This window comes from Wolffia australiana, chromosome 3 (assembly GCF_029677425.1).
Source record: "Wolffia australiana isolate 7733 chromosome 3, ASM2967742v1".
NCBI classification, from domain to species: domain Eukaryota; kingdom Viridiplantae; phylum Streptophyta; class Magnoliopsida; order Alismatales; family Araceae; genus Wolffia; species Wolffia australiana.
Window position 1 is genome coordinate 22,621,044 of NC_135837.1, and position 18,789 is coordinate 22,639,832.

General features: G+C 38.9%; 1 protein-coding gene and 1 long non-coding RNA gene across 4 annotated transcripts; one reads left to right on the plus strand and one right to left on the minus strand.

Annotated features, from left to right (window-relative positions):
- Nucleotides 1–849: 849 nt before the first annotated feature.
- Nucleotides 850–4,158, plus strand: LOC144701339 (uncharacterized). 3 transcript variants are annotated; one of them, XR_013580997.1, is made up of 3 exons: nucleotides 850–2,189; nucleotides 2,874–3,363; nucleotides 3,462–4,158. It is a non-coding gene; the product is annotated as an uncharacterized LOC144701339 (long non-coding RNA). The 3 variants fall into 3 exon arrangements; XR_013580996.1 differs by having other exon boundaries at nucleotides 850–1,907; nucleotides 2,035–3,363; XR_013580995.1 differs by having other exon boundaries at nucleotides 850–3,363.
- Nucleotides 4,159–8,328: 4,170 nt separating this feature from the next.
- LOC144701341 (Ubiquitin-like superfamily protein) lies at nucleotides 8,329–10,384 on the minus strand. The gene is made up of 6 exons (XM_078573134.1): nucleotides 10,278–10,384; nucleotides 10,088–10,169; nucleotides 9,947–10,011; nucleotides 9,720–9,865; nucleotides 8,681–8,897; nucleotides 8,329–8,606 (listed from the first exon to the last, which is right to left on the minus strand). The coding sequence occupies exons 1-6, from the start codon at nucleotides 10,278–10,280 to the stop codon at nucleotides 8,436–8,438; spliced, it is 684 nt and encodes a 227-aa protein (XP_078429260.1). The 5' UTR covers nucleotides 10,281–10,384; the 3' UTR covers nucleotides 8,329–8,435.
- Nucleotides 10,385–18,789: the final 8,405 nt, after the last annotated feature.

The window sequence follows — 18,789 nt, forward strand, 5'->3', positions numbered from 1 at the left end:
ATCATATTAATGAATAATGAAGGAGATGTAAAATGTGTTATTCGCTTGCTGAACACATATTTCCATGAGCGGATGCACCGTCATTATTTTCACCAGATTTTTAAAGTTGAAATAAATAGTGTGCCTTTGCGGTCTGCTTTACCCAACACTAGTGGCACTTAGTCATCCCATCCAAATCAATCGTAGTCATCCTACGTCAATTTGCTCAAATTCTCTATGAAATTGGCATAATTAGTTACTCCAAAATGAAATTTTAATGGTGCTGGTCCGCATAAGTCAAGGTATTCTAACTTCAGATGCTTAAAAGTCCTTTAATTTTAAGTTGAAAATGGACTTTTATTACTTTTCTGAGGTTTACAAATTTAGGGAAAAGGTGATAAGTAAGTTTGGATGCCTTGAGCAATTGTGCCTAGAGGTACGGGAATTGTGTTCACCTATTACTTTAAAATCCTATGAGGGCCACTAGTTCAGGAAATGACATATTGATGGAGAGCATCAAGACGACGCCAATGAGTCATCAGCGGAGCCGTCATCGCTGTCATCAGCATCGCCACTGGTCCGAGTCCAGCCCGATCGGCATGCCAAAGTGTCCGTGAAGACGCCCGGGGTTTAAATGCCCCCGGTAGAGCACGTCCGCAAGTGCATCGTTATGGTTTCGTCTTCGTCCGTATCGGTTTTTGTCGTCATTTTCATTTTTCACGTCATTTCATTTCCTCTGTCATTTAGTTGTGTTTTAAAAAAGGGGGGTCCCTTATTGGACTCCCCTTGTTGGACCCTTTGTAAGGGGCCCATCATGGCCCTATATAAGGCCATGATGGCCCCCACGTTCTCTTTTAGATCTGGAAGTGTTTGTTGCAGTTATTCTACGTTTTCAGATCTCATCCAAGGAGAAGAGAAGAGAGGAGGAAAGGAAAGAGGAAGAAGGTGAAGAAGAAGGGCAAATCGGAAGGGAACCAAGAGGAAGGGCTGGTCGTGACTTGCCTTTTGGTTCTCTCCACAGCCGATAATCACTCTACGATCTTCACCGTGTCCGGGTGGATTTCCTCGTTTGATCACTGGATACGTCCCTAGAAGTCATCGTATTGCGCCTTGGGAAGCATCTTCGATCGCTCCTTCTGCACGGGGAAGCCTCAGTCGTGTACCCAACAATCAATCTGCACGATACGATTATTCCGTCGTGACTGATAATCCACGATCGTGGATCAACGACGGCTATAAAAGACAACCCTGCGGACAACTATGGCCTGGCAGCCATTTCTTCTACAACGGTCACTGACGCAAAAGGGCTTCGGTGTTAATAGGACAAGCTGCTGGCGCAACGCGCTCATGCACCGACCTCGACTGCCAGGTTTCTCCTGTTAGACTAACAGATCTCAATGGTTGCTGAACTCACGCAAACCTCTCTGGGCACCGACGGCTACGACGTGAACGACCGGCTATGCTTGGTCAAAGTCTGATCATCGACGGCATCTGGATCAGCGCTCGCGCCCTCCAAGTGGCGCCCAAAATCACCTACACTGGCAGCACTATCAAGAAATTTGCAATATAGCGATTCCCTTGCATTTGATCACCTCCCCAACATGAATCCACGCGATCTGTTTGGTTCCACGGACCAACATATCGCAACATTGTACCGTAGGCGGTTGCACAGAACTGGGACCTGCCTTCGAGCTTTCTGATGGTGCTCTCAATTGCTGCCTGCCTCCGCTTGTGCCGACTACCCTAAGGCAGCGCTGACCAACATCAACGTCGCCAGAATCACTTAACTACTTCGACATAGCCTCCTGTGTCACCTCCCGCCACCAGTTGGGCGACGTCTATCCATCTCCGAACCGCTCTCATTGTACCCGTCTACACCGACCTTTGCACCGACGAAGATTTCAACGATGAGCGACGCCAGTGCCAAGGTACGCCGTCCCTTGCTCGCTCGTTACATTAATTTCTACAGTACATTTTTTGCTGCACTCCACCGCACTTGGGTTAGTTTAGGTGAGAGAAAATTATCAAGAAACTATGTGTTGAGCGTCTTTCTAGGTACGGGCTGATCCCGTTCGTTACGTGCGAGGCCCTACGGAAATTACTCCGTTCGGCGCCGAAGTCGCCATGGTCGCTCCGACGAGGGTCAGAAGGTCACCGTCACCATCAACAGTTGCCTGCTACGGAGCTTGGAGTTTGGCGAATCATCACGGGTCGGGGCCTGCACGTACATTCTCATAGGTTACATCGCATCACGTAGTTACATTTACTTAGGTGACTTATCCGTCGGACGACGCAATCGAGGGCGTCCGACATCACATATCCTAGAAGTAAAGGTCATAGTTAATGTTCCCCTAAAACCCCATAATTTCTTTTCATTCACCAATAATAATGAGACTGAAAGTAAATAAACACATCATTATGTGTAGTTAGTTAATGAACTAATAGTAGGTTTCTTCTAATTTAGGATAACATATAAAATATTTGAAAATTATGGGATGCATTGTTGAATGAAGAATTTAGATGAGAAGGCTTTATGAAATTTACAAGTCTCAAATATCGTTGGAGATCCTTTTGAAACACAAATCTTCAACAGAACTTATTGAGACATAGAAGAGTTTGTGGTCCGTCATCCTTGTGAATCTGATAAACCCAAAACATGGCATGAAATTAAACATATTTTCAAGGCAATTTGGGATCATTTTATGTGTATTATATCAAATTTACAAGCATTTTCATCTCATGCACTAAATGGAGAAAGTGATAAAACAATGCATTTTAATGTAATTTTTACAAAATTTACAAGTCCAAATATTTATTGGTAAAATGTGTTTAAAACATTGTTAGTGTTACTGAGATTAATGCTCCCTATGGTATGTCAATCTGAGTTTTTGCAGGGAAGAAGTCAAAGTTGAGCAAGGAAATAAAAGAGAGAATTAGAGAGGAACAAATGATATATTGAATTCATTTTTTTGCGTTAGGTGGACAACTAGGGCTGAGCCAGAGCGCAGAAGCACCCAAGCCAGGCATGGGCGGCCGAATGCAAGATGCTCAAGCCCACCCGCAGCCCGCAAGGGGAGGCAACCGGCACGAGCCCAACAAGCCCACCAAGGAGGCCCCACAAAGGCTCACGACAATTGAGCACACGGACATGGAAGAGGGAAGTACTTATTTCAATTATCATTCTCTAATGGGATTTATAAAGTAATTATTTTTCTAAAATTTGCCGACAGGAGATTATATCTTATTGTTTCTTTTAGCTCCATGCAACGCCGGGCAGAGAAGCAACAAAGGGTTGGGCTGCGATATTTAGAAAGCTAAAAGGATTTATGACTGGGCTTTAGACCAATCCGGCCCAAAGCCCTTATCATAAGGAGCCCGATTTAAGTATGTTGATATAATCTCTACTATTCGATCTTCTTAAGGAAAATTGGATGGCGAGATCTTCCTATTCTTATTTTTTTTTCTTTATTTTTCATTTCAAGCTTTCTGATTGGCTGTGGTCAATGACGAGGATGGTGGGGCCCTCGGCGGACGAATCAAGACGGTGGAAAGGGCTTATGGGGACATGATGAGTACGCTGATGTGGCTGGGGGTACACTGAGTTTAAAGAGGGTTCACGGCTATGATTTAATCACAGCAGTACACTCTTTTTCACGTGGCATCCAATGGCCAAGGGTAGTTTGCTCTATCGCCACCCCTGGCCATTGTCGTCCTTCGAGCGCACGGTGGTTTCCAGCCAAGGGGGAGCACCCTAGGTGATAGGATGGCCTGGGAGGATCCCCATGGCCAGTCAAGGTTATCTATGGACATGGGAGATCCCTCCCAGGCCTTTAAAGGGGCTCCAAAGGCCCAATTTCCAGCATCTTCTGATCCGGATTTCAAGCGACAGCGGAGAACTCTTTCGGTGGTTGTGTGAGCAAGAGGAGGGGCGTGACACCCCTCTAACTGCTCCTAGAGCTCACGACGGTGCCAGAGGAAGCTGAAGAAGACAAAGAACTGCACCAGCATGAGAGAGAAGAATGGGGGAAACCGCAAACTGACATTAGGGGGCAGCGATCGGCATTCCCACCCCCTGATCTTTGATTCATGGCAGAATTGATACTCTTCTTCACTTCATCTGGATAATAAACAATTAGGAACTTCTTTATTTTTTGATGAGTTTGATTCAGCTTAGAGATCCATCAAGTTTCATCGAGATCTGTGACCCTGACTTCTTTAAAGCATTTTATTGAACACCTGCGCTTCGTCGATGGAGTTTCCTTGATTTTCCTAAGTTTCTTAGTGATTTCGCCCTATATATAAAAATAAAAAAATATAAAACAAATATAATATATATATATGAAATATTACATCTATATAAATCGTACTTTACTATTATCATCGACCTCATAATCATATAATATTATATAATTCACTCTAAATCAGTGTTATTAATCTTAACTATATTATTTGATCACCCTCTTTGATCTAATTAAATACATTAAATAGTTCCTTGTTCTTTCCTTATTTATCTTAGTCTCAATCTTAAACTCTTAGCACATATCAATATTTCTCTAGCTTACTAATCTAAACCTAATTAATAATCTCTCTCTATCTATCAAAATTCTGCTCCATCCTTCGGTTTTTTCTCTTACCTCTTGTTACAATAATTATTCCTCTTAATGAACTCCTTACATTTTACTACGAATAAAATAACTCTTCACTATCTAATTAAGTCTTAATCGTCATTATTATTCTACCAATCACCTATATAAGATACAACTTACATTTAATCAAATACATAACCTCCTAGCTCCTATTCATAATATTTTGCTATTCTATCTATCTTATTAATCTTCTCTACTTCTTCCACTACTATGCTAATGTCATCTTTAACTATGACACCATTAATTCATCTCACTATCCTAGTTTCTTATTATCTTTAATATCCATAAAAATGATATAATTAATATCTGATATTCTCTCTCTCATACCCAGTTTTCTCATCCATTTAATATTTCCTCCGTTTACTAACTACTTACTTATTATATCCACTATCAATGAAATTATTAATCCTAATAAATATGATCCGGTTAACATCCTACTTATAACTATCTCACTCTGTCCTTTTACTACTACTTTCTCTCACTAATTATTACTTATTATCATATAAAAGCCTAACGTCTTCATTTCCCAATCGACCTATATTTACTTACTATTTTTCTTCAACTAGTTTCTTAATTACTATTATTACCTCTTCTTAACTATAACTCAATTATTAAATCCGCATCTAAAGGCCAGTCCTTGTGGAAAAACCCTTGCTCTAACTATACATCTGAGTGAGTTTCTATATTTGAAATTTATTTGATTACAATGACACAAATATTACATACAAATTTATTTGATTTAAGTAAATTAAAATTACAATGACACAAATATTACATACAAATTTATTTGATTTAAGTAAATTAAAATTACAATGACACAAATATTACATACACGATTTGCCTTCATCAAAATCCTAGAAGAGCCATACGATAATATCTTAATTTTCACATTCACTTATGTCGCCATCAGTTTTGATCTTTGGGGCCGGATTATCAAATTTCGCATTAAGGGAAATTGTATTTTGTCAGTTTGGGAGGTACTAAGAAGGTACTCGCAGGTATGCATGTTGGTGGCACACTTGATTAAAGCTTGAACAAGAGCTAAGGCTTTGGAATTTGGTGATCAACTTTATTTTTCAATTTGCAATCAATGATCCCTGAGGCGAATTAGTTATCAAAAGATATAGTATCCAAGAAGAGAGAGAAATATATATATAGAGAGAGAGATAAAGATTGAGAGTTACAGTGTATTGATCGTAAAACCCCAACTGATTAAGTTAGAATATTTTGCATTTATACTATAAAAGTGTGTTGTTATATGTCAGGTTAGATACATGGTTAAGTTATGTTTGTTGTGTTTGCTTAAGTCCTGTTATACTGTGTGTGGTTAAGATCCTTAGAGATGTTTCTATATATTAGATTTAATCCTCACCATTGATTAAGTTAGATTGCTGAAAGACTTCTTTTACCCTTCTAGAAAAATCCATAGAAGAAATGAATGTTGGAAGAACTAATTTAGACCCTAAGTTCATCTAAATATCATGCTCTTTAAAGGGAAGTGCAGTTTCCTTTTTTTCTAGATCACAAAATCCTTTGCTAGAGTTCTACATGCATTAGTGTACTCACTAACTTGGATGATAGTCATATGGAGTTCACCTTTTGAGTCAAGAGTGGCCCCCATGGAAAGACACACATAATCAGAGTCAAGAGTCTTCCCCATGCAAGTACACTTTCGTCGTTTGAATCAAGAGTGTCCAAACAAGAGAGCCCCTATGGCATCTTGAAAGAATATAATTTAAAATTATCAGAGGAAACAAGTGTGAGTAATGAAAATTTGTGTAAAATAAATAATCTAAAATCTATTAAATTTCAAAGCATGTAGCACAATTATTTAAGTTCCTTTCAATGCTGCTTTCACACAATCTTTTGGAAAAATCCACTAAAGAAATGAATGTGGGAAGTATTACTTCCAATGCATGTGTGAGCATTCATGTGTTTGAGGGAGACTCTAAGCTCATCTTCAGATGACACTCCAGACAAGGAATTAATACTTCTTCTTTGTAGATGACAAAATATTTTACAAGAGGTCTAAAGCTGATTGCCCACAGTGTCCTCTTCTGGGAGGGCATCACATTGCCTTTCTAAACTTAAGAATTGACACAATAACAGGACAGGGGTGCAATACATGAAAATTGTAAATAATACAAGGTATTATTTAGAAAAAACTTCAATTGAATAAATTGTGGAGCATGCATCGAGATATTGTGCTTCTTAATCGTTCCTCCCAATCTTGATTTAATATACCCTACTATAAAATTCCACAGAAGTACAATTTCAGACAAGGTGCATGTGTAGAAGGGTGACTTGAAGTTCAATGTAACCACATGAGAGAAGAAAATTTGTGATCTCTGTGTTATGTATGACCATTGCTAAGGGCATATCGATTGAAGTAGATTCCTCTTTTTCTCAAAAACCCCTTCCCAAACTATACAAACTTCTTCCAAAGCATACAGCTTTCTAGATGGATATGATGATATCTAGACAGATGGATCTTATACGAATCATATGATAAAGTACCACACCAATGGACATATAGGAATCCAAATATGCCGAATCGCTCATATTATGATCTTATACATCCTAGGTCTTCCCATTCCCCCATCTGGCTTATGTCCTTCATGTATAAGTGATCCACAGATCTACTTAACAAGACTAAGCAAGGTCAACACTCTGTGTCTAGGTGGGCACTTCAATAAGTTGAACACAAGAGACATAATATATATACAGATTTAAAACTGCCCACAAGCATCTAAGGTCTCCCCCTTCAGCCATCTGGCTTATGTTCTTCATGTGGCAATCAGACCAAGTGACTCTATGAGATTACATCAATACTTCCACGTAGTATGGGTAATGTAGGAGGCATTTATATTTTTCCTGAGGGTTCTTATAATTATGTCTGCTTAACTTTCAAATCGCTTCTGACCATCAAATAAAATGTGAACCTGTTTTTGTTGTAGATTTCAAACTATTTTGCAAAACCTTCGCAAGCCTCAGTCTTACCTTTTGACCATAGGATCAGAGTCAGGAGTGTCCTTTCATAGATATAGCTATTGCATTTCAAAAAAAGGGGAACCAAAATAATAAGATGACACAGGTGTGAGAAATAAGACTTGATTTAGCTATGAAAAACATAATTTGGACAATGAATAACATAAAAACAACTCATTTGTGGACCATGTGATGAACTGTCGTGTGCCTTTCTTATGCTTTCCCTTGACGTCTTCATATATCCTTCTGGAAAATTCCATAAATGAAATGAATATGGGAAATAGTTCTTGATATATCATGATGTGTGTGAGGGAGACCCCAGATTCATCTCCACAGGATACTCGTGACTTCTGGATTGTACATCTCTAAATATTTCAGTATATTTCTCCCTAATTGGCTGATAGTCACAAAAGTTGCCATCGAGGTATTAAACCTTCCCCTCGATGTGAGCTCTTCGTAAGATCAACATGTTATCCCTAGAGTAACTTTTAATCCGTTGAGCAACGGACTTTTCACCTTGCACCATCAGGCCACAAAGGCCAAATATCTTACACGCTTGATGGGTAGATCTTGCAGTCAAGCTCCATTCTGGTTTTGCATTCAAGGGTTAGTCTCTATCTGGCCTGAGGAAACCTTTGAAAACTTCAGTTACATTTTGAGAGTGCCACGTCCAATAGAAAATGTCAACCTGAGACTGTATGTTGGCGCATAAGTATTGACACAATAACAAAAATCCTGCTCCAAGAGTAAGTGGCACACTTAATGGGCAGTTTCTTCTGATCGTACTCTCTTCAAGAGTTGACTAAATAAGTCCTATCGGCCCTATCGGCCCTGCCTGACATGTACCTCAATGATGTCATCATCCTCCAAGCCAAGGCCGGCTGGTGTGGCAGATGGGTTGACTTTCTCCCCGTCAAAGCAGAAGACCAGGCTCTCGAGGTCAACCTGGGCCCACCTTGCATACATCTTAAACAGCTTCTCAAGCTTCTCCTCCTGTCACAAAAGTTAATATCAACACCAAGCTCCATGTATGGATCAACTTTTTTGTCCTCTCTTAAAGGTAGTACCTTGTTCATGCGGAACTGCTTTTGCCCGTCTTTGCCTTGAATGGAAATGAGGATTTTGGGTTTGTCTGACCCAGGTTTGACTTTTTCTTCCAAGACAGCTTCCTCGTCATCCGATCTAGAGGAGCAACTGGCAACTTCCCTCTTCGCGGATTCCATCACTGCCCTCATTACATCCCCCGCAGAGTGAGCAATCGACGTAAGTTCTTCCTTCTTCAACCTGGAAATTGGACCAATTTTTATTATCCACCCAAAACCAAGCAAGGTAGAAATAAACCAAAGATCATTTAGAGATATGCGCAAGTCACCACTTAATCGATGATCTCACATTAAGTTTGACCCAAATTTCACCGCCAGCACCAACCAATTATGCTAACATTGAGTGATTATAAACTTGAGAGAATGTCTTTGCTTCGGTGGCTGTTCTTCCACAATTTTGGACTCGCATTAGAAACGAAGATGTCTATACACAGAAGTAGAAATATAGTGAACGTATAACTGATCTAAAGAACTACATATTTAGTCTGTTAAGAACTCTGATTTTCATCACTGGATCAAAATTCATAAATTCAGAAAAGATTCCCGATATAGATCGACAAGAAAATATCAAGGGGAAAGCATTGGAGCACTGATTTCCCAGTTCAGAATCCTCATTCTACTGCGAGAATTTATTCTCGTCGGAGTTGGAATATTGCAAAAGCAGAAAACTGATTTGGAAGAATACCCGTCTTTAATCTGTAGGGAACTTTAATTTCCATCACCGGATTAAAATTCAATTAAAGAGAATAATCCAGACATTGATTCATGCGAAGAGATTAAGGAGAACGCATTGAAGTTCTTATGTCCTCATTCAGAAGCCGCATGCTGAAACATCGATTTCTTTACACCGGAGTGGGAAAATCGCGAAAGTAAAAACCGAATTCGAATATTGATAATCTTTAACATGTTTGAAACTTCACAAAGCTAAGCTCCCGTAGAATTAAGGAGATTAAGGAGAAATCATCGGAGCTCTTATTTTCTGGAAGAAACAAAGCTAACCCACCTAAGCTCCCGTAGAATTTCGTCCTCTGGCAAGGCCGATGAAGCACCTATTTCTTCCTGCGGCGGAGGAGGCAGCCAGTCTTCCTCCTCCTCCTCTTGATCTTTCTCTTCCACGACCACGGCGAGATTTTCCACCTTTCCATCCGTCTTAAAACATACAATCGCAGCATTAACGAATAAACTTAAATTACAAAATTTTGAACACTGGAATCAACCCTACAAACTCACCGAAGACTCAGAGCACTTCTTACGCTTCGCATTCGGGATACAAGGAGAGCAATCTATCTCTTCATCTGTCTCGTTCAATCATGAAACCGCTAATTAACGACAGGTCTCAGAGAAACGAACAGATGCGCAAGATTTACGTACCGCCATGAACGGAGAGAAAATCCACGGGCTGCACACGAGTGTAGTCGAAGAGAGGCTCTAGTTCTTCGTCTTCTACGTCTGCCTGAAATTCCACGGGCAAAAGATCATCAGAAACCCTAGAAAAATCCAAAAACATCGAATCGATCGAAAAGAAGAGATGAACATCAACAAGGGAGTGATCAATGGCAACCATGACAATCGATCTCCGTAGACTAGATCCCGCACAGCTCCAAATGTGAACGTCGCGATTGTTCTTTAGCGCCTTCAAAGGTTTTCAAACAAGAACTCCCTCGGCGTAAATCGCTTGACTCGGTCGTTTTATAGAAGCCCAATTACACTGCCGTAGTTGGGCTCTTGGTTGACAGTTGATTGGCCCATTACTTTAATGATATAATGAATGTTAAATACAAAGTTGGTTACAAATGAGTGAAAAATTAAAAACTAACCTGGGAAATGTAAGAAAAACTCCTGATGTTTGTTGGATCTCAAACTCTCTCCAGTTAATTATTGCATTAAGTTCATTATGTCCATTGTTCAACTTAAACCCAACAGAACTCCAATTCCTTGTATTTTAGCATCTATTGGATTCATCTGGATATCCTTTCTAACAACCGCAAAAGTCCACTCTGACTTGGCATATATATATATATATATATATATTACAATATCAGACCTTGCCCAATTCTATTATTCAGGTGAATCTAAAACTAATGGGTGTGTCATTTTATATGTGACTTAATACAGACGTGTGACCAGAATGGGGTTACACAAATTATTCATGTTCTTCAAGGATTGATATTGACATAGACCACATTATTAAATCCAAGTTGAATCAGTGTGGGATATATTATCCCAACTATAGCAAAACCTGTAGCCCAAATCCACAGCCCATTTACCCCTTCTCACTGGTCATTGACTTATTTCATCAACCCATTGGCACACACTTGGTAATCGGCAAAGGCCCCTGCCACAATCTGGTAGCCAGATGCACAGACCGAAGCCCATACTTGGATAAAATAAATTTTAAAATATTTTTATAGCCCAAATTATTAATGTAGTTGAAACCCAACTACTTTACGCTTTGAGTTAGAATAAAGAAATTTCATAACATGTATTATCATATAGGAAATAGTGATGTGCTTGGTTACAGCTTATATGAAACATGTTTCAACTTAATTTCATGATATTTTCAGCTCCGGGAAGATATTATTATTTGAGTCTTAGTAATATTCATTCTACATTGAGGATGCTTAACCAGCCCTGAGTGAAAACATGTCCTATAAATATGATCAAAATAAAACAAAAGGAATGTTAGCATATAAAATGACTTTGAGTGAAGAAAATAAATTTGTTTTTAACATCCATTGTTAAAGAAGAAATGATATTGTATGTATAATAAATACCAGGAACTAGATTCAAAGAAGTTGAGAGAAGAAAATAAAATTCAGATCATTGGAAAGAAAGTCATACAAAATGTATACATGAGGTATAATAAATCAAGAGAGTATAATTGATATATATTTTAATCTGAATTCGGTATTAATCCAAATTACACTGATTGGAGATATTTTGTAAATATCAATGAAAAATAAAATGGTGATCAGATTTTGTCTTTAGAAACTCTTTAGTGTAATTAAGAGGAGATTTTATTTATGAGCTTGATATAAAATATTTAAATGAAGCAGAAGATAGACTGAAAAGTGTGTAAAATTCATCACCACCTCATAAGGGCATTGATACCATATCATGTTGCACAAAGGTGCTGATTTTTTCTAGAATGTTTCTGCGTAGCTTTTTAATTAGAAGAGATATTCTCTATGAAGTTTTGTGACACAACATAAGCACATCCCTTCCATCTGTTAAGGATAATTTAAATCATCTTATGATCAATTGTCAACCTATTTAAGTTTGTAATATATTGTAATCATAAAATACATGCAGCTGGTGTGTTTACTATTGGGTTCTAGAGGCCTACATCTAGATGAAGAATTCAAAATGATCCGCAACATAAGACGTAAATGTAATTGTAACAACATCGATAAAACATGAAACAAAGAATCTGTGAACAGATCTCATTCATGATTTCTTGGATCTTGGAGCGAGATGGGTCGAGCTGCTCTTGTGTGCAGCCTCTAGAAGTATCCACATGGTCCTCAGCACATCAGATCTCCTCCTTCTCATTGACAGCCCCGTTCAATTTCAGTCGCCATCATTACACCGTCCTGATCCCATCAGGAATGGAGAGGAGTCATGGGGATAAGGGTCAAGAAGGGGAAGGCCCCTAAAAAATTTTAGCGCGGGAGAATTGTTTCAAGGCCTTCCCCTATTTATACTAAGTGAGTATCTTTCATAAAAAAGCCCCCAAACTTAAGTAAATCATCCGACGTCCAAAAGACCATTTGCATGTGAGCCTCGAGGCCCACGTATCGGTCTAGTTAACGACTCCAGTGGCCCAATAACCTTTATTGGCCTTCCAAATTAATTAACTATGTCATCATATAGACTAATTAATGTTGGATCGATTTAACACAATTGATAGGTTGAGTCTTTAATGCAGGACAACTAAGGGAGACGGGAGTGACGACGAGGGATGGATGACGTAGGACGATCAGGGGGAAGACGTCTCAGGTGACGGGAATGACAATGACGGTGGAGGATGATGGACGGGTTTGGGTAGAGGAAATAAACAGGCACAAAGTTCACACGATCGAGTTCAAAAACCTAAAACCGATGAAATGATGGTGGTGCAGCCCCGTTCCTCGTCGAGGGCGGGAGTACTGTCTTCAACCACCGCGACGATGCCAAAGCACCAAATCCAATACTCGAATTCACATCACGGGGAAAACTCACGATAGAGAGAATTTTAGGAAGTTCCAAATCAAATCAAATCTGTCGGCGGTGGAGAACTCTCGCGGAACATTGGGCAAAGAACACTTCGACACCAAAGAGTTCAGTCGTACCTCGGCACCGTAGTGCGTGAAAGAGGTTGCGGGGAATTCTGGTTGTGATGAGACTGGGCGATTCCAGGCGTTGAATGGCCCACTAGACGAGAGGGTCTGGACGTTCCGGGCGTTGAACGGGCTTGGCGTGGAGCGTGAGGGAAGAGCGAATACACACCGATGGGGATTGGTGCGCGTGAGCGCCAGCGCGGTTGGCGCGTGCGGGCGGGCCTGGGGCGGACGGCCTTGGGCTGCCCTGGGGCGGCCTTGGGTGGCCTGGGGCGGACGGCCTTGGGCTGCCCTGGGGCGGCCTTGGGTGGCCTGGGGCAGGCGGCCTTGGGTGGCCTAGGGCAGGCGGCCTTGGGCTGTCTTGGGGCGGCCTTGGACGACCCTGGGCGGGCGGCCTTGGGTGGCTTGGGGCAAGCGGTCTTGGGTGGCCTGGGGCGGCCTTGGTCGGCCTAGGGCGGGCGGCCTTGGGCTGCCCTAGGGCGACCTTGGGTGGCATGGGGCGGGCAGCCTTGGGCTGCCCTTGGGTGACCTTGGGCCCTGGGGAGGACGGCCTTGGGCGGCCTTGGGGGGCCTTGGGTGGCCTGGGGCGGGCGAAGTCGTTGAGAGGAGAAGAGAAAGGGAGGGAAGGAAAAGGAAGAGAGGGGGAAGAAGGACGGGCGAGAGAGAGAAATGATAGCCAGCGGCAACCAGAAGGAGAAGGGGATAGGAGAGGCTAGGGCAAGTCCTCCAAGAAGAGTCTAAGAAAAACTAGATTCTTGAATTATGACTTGCCTAACTTTTTCTTGACACATTTGCCTATACATATAGGACTTGGAGGAAAGAGAAAATACAAATAAAGACGAGCGATGTGATGAGCGACGTGGTTTTGCATCACGTCAGGGGGCAGTTCTGGATCTGCCTTTGGCGACGTGTCAGGACACGTGAGGGGGCGTGTGTGGGTGGAGACATGCCTGATGCTGGCATGTTGACTTGATTCGGTGACGATGGCGGCAAGTCTTCAACGGTCATGTTGACTTCAGACGACAGTAGTAACATGTCCGATGTCGATGTGTGGACGTCGTCGCCACCAATCTCCAACACGTGGGGTACCAAGCCACACCTCGTGTTCTAGAAGATACGAAGGAGTGTGTACCGTGCACGTATAATTCCTCATCCACTTGATGCTCCTTGGATGACTTAGGGTATGGTCAATTGTCAAACCCTAATTGGTCATCTGAGTTAGTACTGATGCATTCGGAAATCATCAGAGAACTCTTCTCTGATATTTCATTGCCTTGGCCAAGGACTTCATCGCATCATCTTCCTTGAGCTGTCACCTCTTGTACCGAAGGTGGACGATCCCATCTTTACCACTCAATCGTCTTCATGAACTTCTTAATGTACCCAAACTAAGACCGTTTAGAATCACATGATTAGAGACTCGTTGGGCATTATCAAAGTACAACTGTCCGTCCACAAGGCGTCTTTGGTGTCTTAGGTCTAAGGACCACTTATCAACCGTGACGTGAATCAACCTAATTAACAGTTTGGTATAATAGCATTCAGGGATTTGTACGGATCAATTCAATGGACTCTTTCCACTAAAGAGCACCCACTATCTATCCTTAGTGTCTGCACACTAATTGCTACGGAAACTACCATACTCATCACATGAGTGAGGCTAGCTAGTGCTATTCTATCCGGATACTTCGATGTCCTTCTCGTGTATCCATTGAATAGGAATGTTTTAGAATGCACGCTTAAAAACTAGTGATCTTCGGATTAGGATCTCATCATAATTCACTAAGTCTGATCACATATTCATGGACTTCATTGTAAGCATCACACGTGCACTATAATGAATATGTTCTATTAATGAACATGGAAAGAGATATGGAATGTGTGATCGGCTTGCCGACCATATATATTTCCATGAATTCTATCCGGATACTTTGATGTCCTTCTCGTGTATCCTTCAAATGGGAATATTCAGAACACATGCTTAAAGACTAGTGATCTTTGTAATATGATCACATAAGCCAGACCATGTATTCATAGCTTCATTATAAGTATCCCACGTGCACAATAATGAATATGTTCTATTAATGAACAAAGAACGAGATATGGAATATGTGACCGCCTTGTAGGCCACATATATTTACATCATTTACTGATCACAAGGAAATAACAAAAAGTGATAATGCATAAATCTATAGTAAAGTTAAATAATAAAAAATAATTAAGTACACAATGTGCTTTTTTGCATGGGTATTGGGGCTGAAACATAGAAAAAGAGAATAGGTGATAGCCCTTTAATTGAGATGAAACTTAGTATTGTATTTTGTCTCTAGTATGTAAGTAAAAGTAAATTTATGATCTAATTAGATTTATAATATTGAGATAAATAAAAAAACAAGTTGATTGTGGTTCAGGTAGAGATAACTACAAACTCAAGAAAAAAGTTTGGATTCAGGTAAAAACTTATAAACCAGGAGGTTTTTCACCTTTTAAGCTTAAGATTTATACTAAAAAAAATGATGAAAACAAATTGGGTTTAAATATAGGGATATACTATATGTGAAATAAATATGATGTAATAAATGTAAAATATTGAAGTGAGGTTTGAGAATGTGTGAATTGGTAGATAAAGAATTTAAGAATTGAATATTCATCTCTGATTTTATATGATAATAATTTTGAAGATTAATTCTTAAAGCAGTTTAGTGAAAATGCATAATTGTGATTTGATGGATGTTCAAAGTAGATTACGTTAAGTTAACCCTCATACTTCAGATCATACATTTTTATACACATTTATTCAGGAATTATGGAAATAAACATAATAACTTAATATGGTTCAAGATATGCAGTTCACTCGTGCATTGGATGACTACCATTATGTATATGAAGACATCTCACATTTGACCATCTCTCATGTCAGTTTGAAACTAAAGTAATTTCCATGTCTTATTTTTATATCTCATATTAAATGCATTTGACCTTTTGATTTGTGAAAACTATACATTAACATCTACACTTTTAAAGCCCAAAAAGGTGATTTAGCCCTAGTTTCAGATAACCTTCTCTCTCACTGAAAATTACACTACAAAGAGCAACCAGGAGATAACGCTACATACTATTTCTCATTTGTCAACAAGAAAAATCACGAATTCAGGACTCAAGATTTATATGACATGCGAACAAACATGTTTTAAGCTGTTGGCTTATGTAAATGTTTTGCACCACATTCTTTGCTAACATCATATCATATCCATTGGATCTGGTATTATGTTCTTAGGTGAAGTTAGAAGAAGTTACAAGGATAGCATTGTGACAGAGAAATCATGTCATCAACGACCTTGGCCTAAAGATCATCACTTAAAGAATTTTGCAAACAATTTTTGATTTTTTATTGAACATTAAAGTTATTACTAACATCATATATATCCATATAATCTAGAATCGTGACATTCAATTTAGGATTGAGGAAATTACGGGAAAAAAGAATAACATTAAAAATCACAACTAAAATTGAACAGTCAACTGATAGGACAATTTATCGGAAACTTAATCAAAGTTTCATGAAAATATTAACTTCTGATTAATCTTCACGTTCTTCTGAGTCCATGGATACTTTATTTATCTTTTTGTACAGTATTTTTAATTTTTCATGAAAGAGGAGGAAACATCCCACAGCACTCCATCAAGATTTAAAATGAGGAATATTGATTTCTACACATCTTGACCGGTGGTAACTTTGATCTTTAGCAACTGAGGAAAATTGCACCAATATAGAAGATGATAAATACATAATAAGGAAATAAGAAAAACTTAAGTAAATATCAGATTTATTGAACCATGTTGAATTATATTGAATGATTAATTCTCTATATAAATATTCGAGTATCTAAATGGCTTAAATTATCTGTATATGTGTGATAATTTTTATTAACTAAATACAGATACTTTAAATGAATCCTATTATGTTTTGGGGTCAACTAGGTGAAGGTTTTGGGTGCCGAACAAGGTTAGGATTTGGAGGTCAAGTTGAAGGAGGCTAACCATCATCATTTTGTGGATGACTTTGGCAGTCAAAGAATAATGAGCTTCACCAAAAAAAAATTTAGTGGTACTTTTATAGTTAGTTTTTTTGGGAGAACATTCAAGCATACTTGGTTTGTGTTCATAATCACCCAGGTTGGATACCCACTAACATCATTGGTTGCCCTTAGTTTTTTAAAGAAATAACAAATCATGATGTGTCATGTATCTCATTCACTAGATAGGTGGACATATCCCACATACTTTGTTAAATAAGATTGAATAAATTAAAAAAATATAATTCACTCCCCACTTGGATCATTCCTTATTCATTTTTTAAAGGAATTTTTTTTATAGAAATAAAATATTCAATTAGAAGGAAGTAAGGAAAAAGTGATATACCTCAAATTCGTGGTGATACGTTGATGGGAAAGAGTAGATCAATGGCATACCAAAGTCTTAAAAATAATATTAATTATTTATATAATTATATTTTGGTATATTTGATTGTTTTACAGCCTTGGTCACCAAGACAATGGACAGAGACAAAGTCAGGAAGTGTGTATCTAGAGAAGACATAGTAAACGAAAAAAATAGGGAACAATATAAACATTTATAAAGGTATTTTTATCAAACACCATTTCTTAGAATTCATTCATTGATATGTGATAAGCCTAAAAATTTTATGGTTTCATGAGATATAGATATGTCATTAGAGTTTAGACTTATGCAATAATAGTGGTAAATTTTAATTTTCAAAATATAGAAAGTGTCGGATCAGAAAGGGATTGGTCCATAGGAGGCATTTATCCAACAAAATTATTATTTCAATTTTGATTAAATATGTTATATGAAAATTATATTGAGAAGTATCAACATATAATCTCACTAGAAGTCAAGGAGGGGGCTTCTAGATTTGGCTAGCTTGAGAAGCTAAAATGGATGCCCCCTCTATTTATACTTATTTTAAAACTTTTCACAAAAACCCTTATAAATTAAGCACATCCGCCAACATCCATAGATCTTCGGCGTGTTGCCTTCTAGTCCCATGTATTAGGCTAGTTAATAATATTCATGACCCCATAATATTAATTGGACAACATTATTCATTAATTATATCATCATATAGATTATTAATCAAGGATCAATTAAAAACCCAATGAGTGGTCAAGATCTCAACCTATGGAGTGTCACACTGTATTTTATGCTCTCGAAGATACATAGTAGAAAATGTACTCTATCATGGAACCTTTACCTTCATCGGTTACCATATATATAATCATTCATTCATGAGAGACTCTCGAATAACTTGGGATATAGAACCTCAACTCTGATATCTCGACCACCTAATATAGGTAATTTAATGCAAATTTTTACTTAGAGTCAATATCCTCTTATACCAAGGGTGGATGATACCATCTTGACCACTCAATCACCTTCATATACTTCTTGCTATACCTCATTGAAGATCGATTTGAAGCCTAAGATTAGGGACTCGTAAGTCACAAAACATAGTTGTCCATTCACAAAACATTTTTGGTGTCTAGGGTATAAGGACCACTTATATGACATGACATGAAACAACCTGATTATTGTTTTTGTATAATACCGCTCAGGGATTCGTATGGATCATTTTGGTGAACTCTTTCTCTAAATCATATAATCTTTGTGTCTTTACACTAGTGGACACATCAGTAGACACAATTATCAGATGGTGTTATTATACTAGCGAAC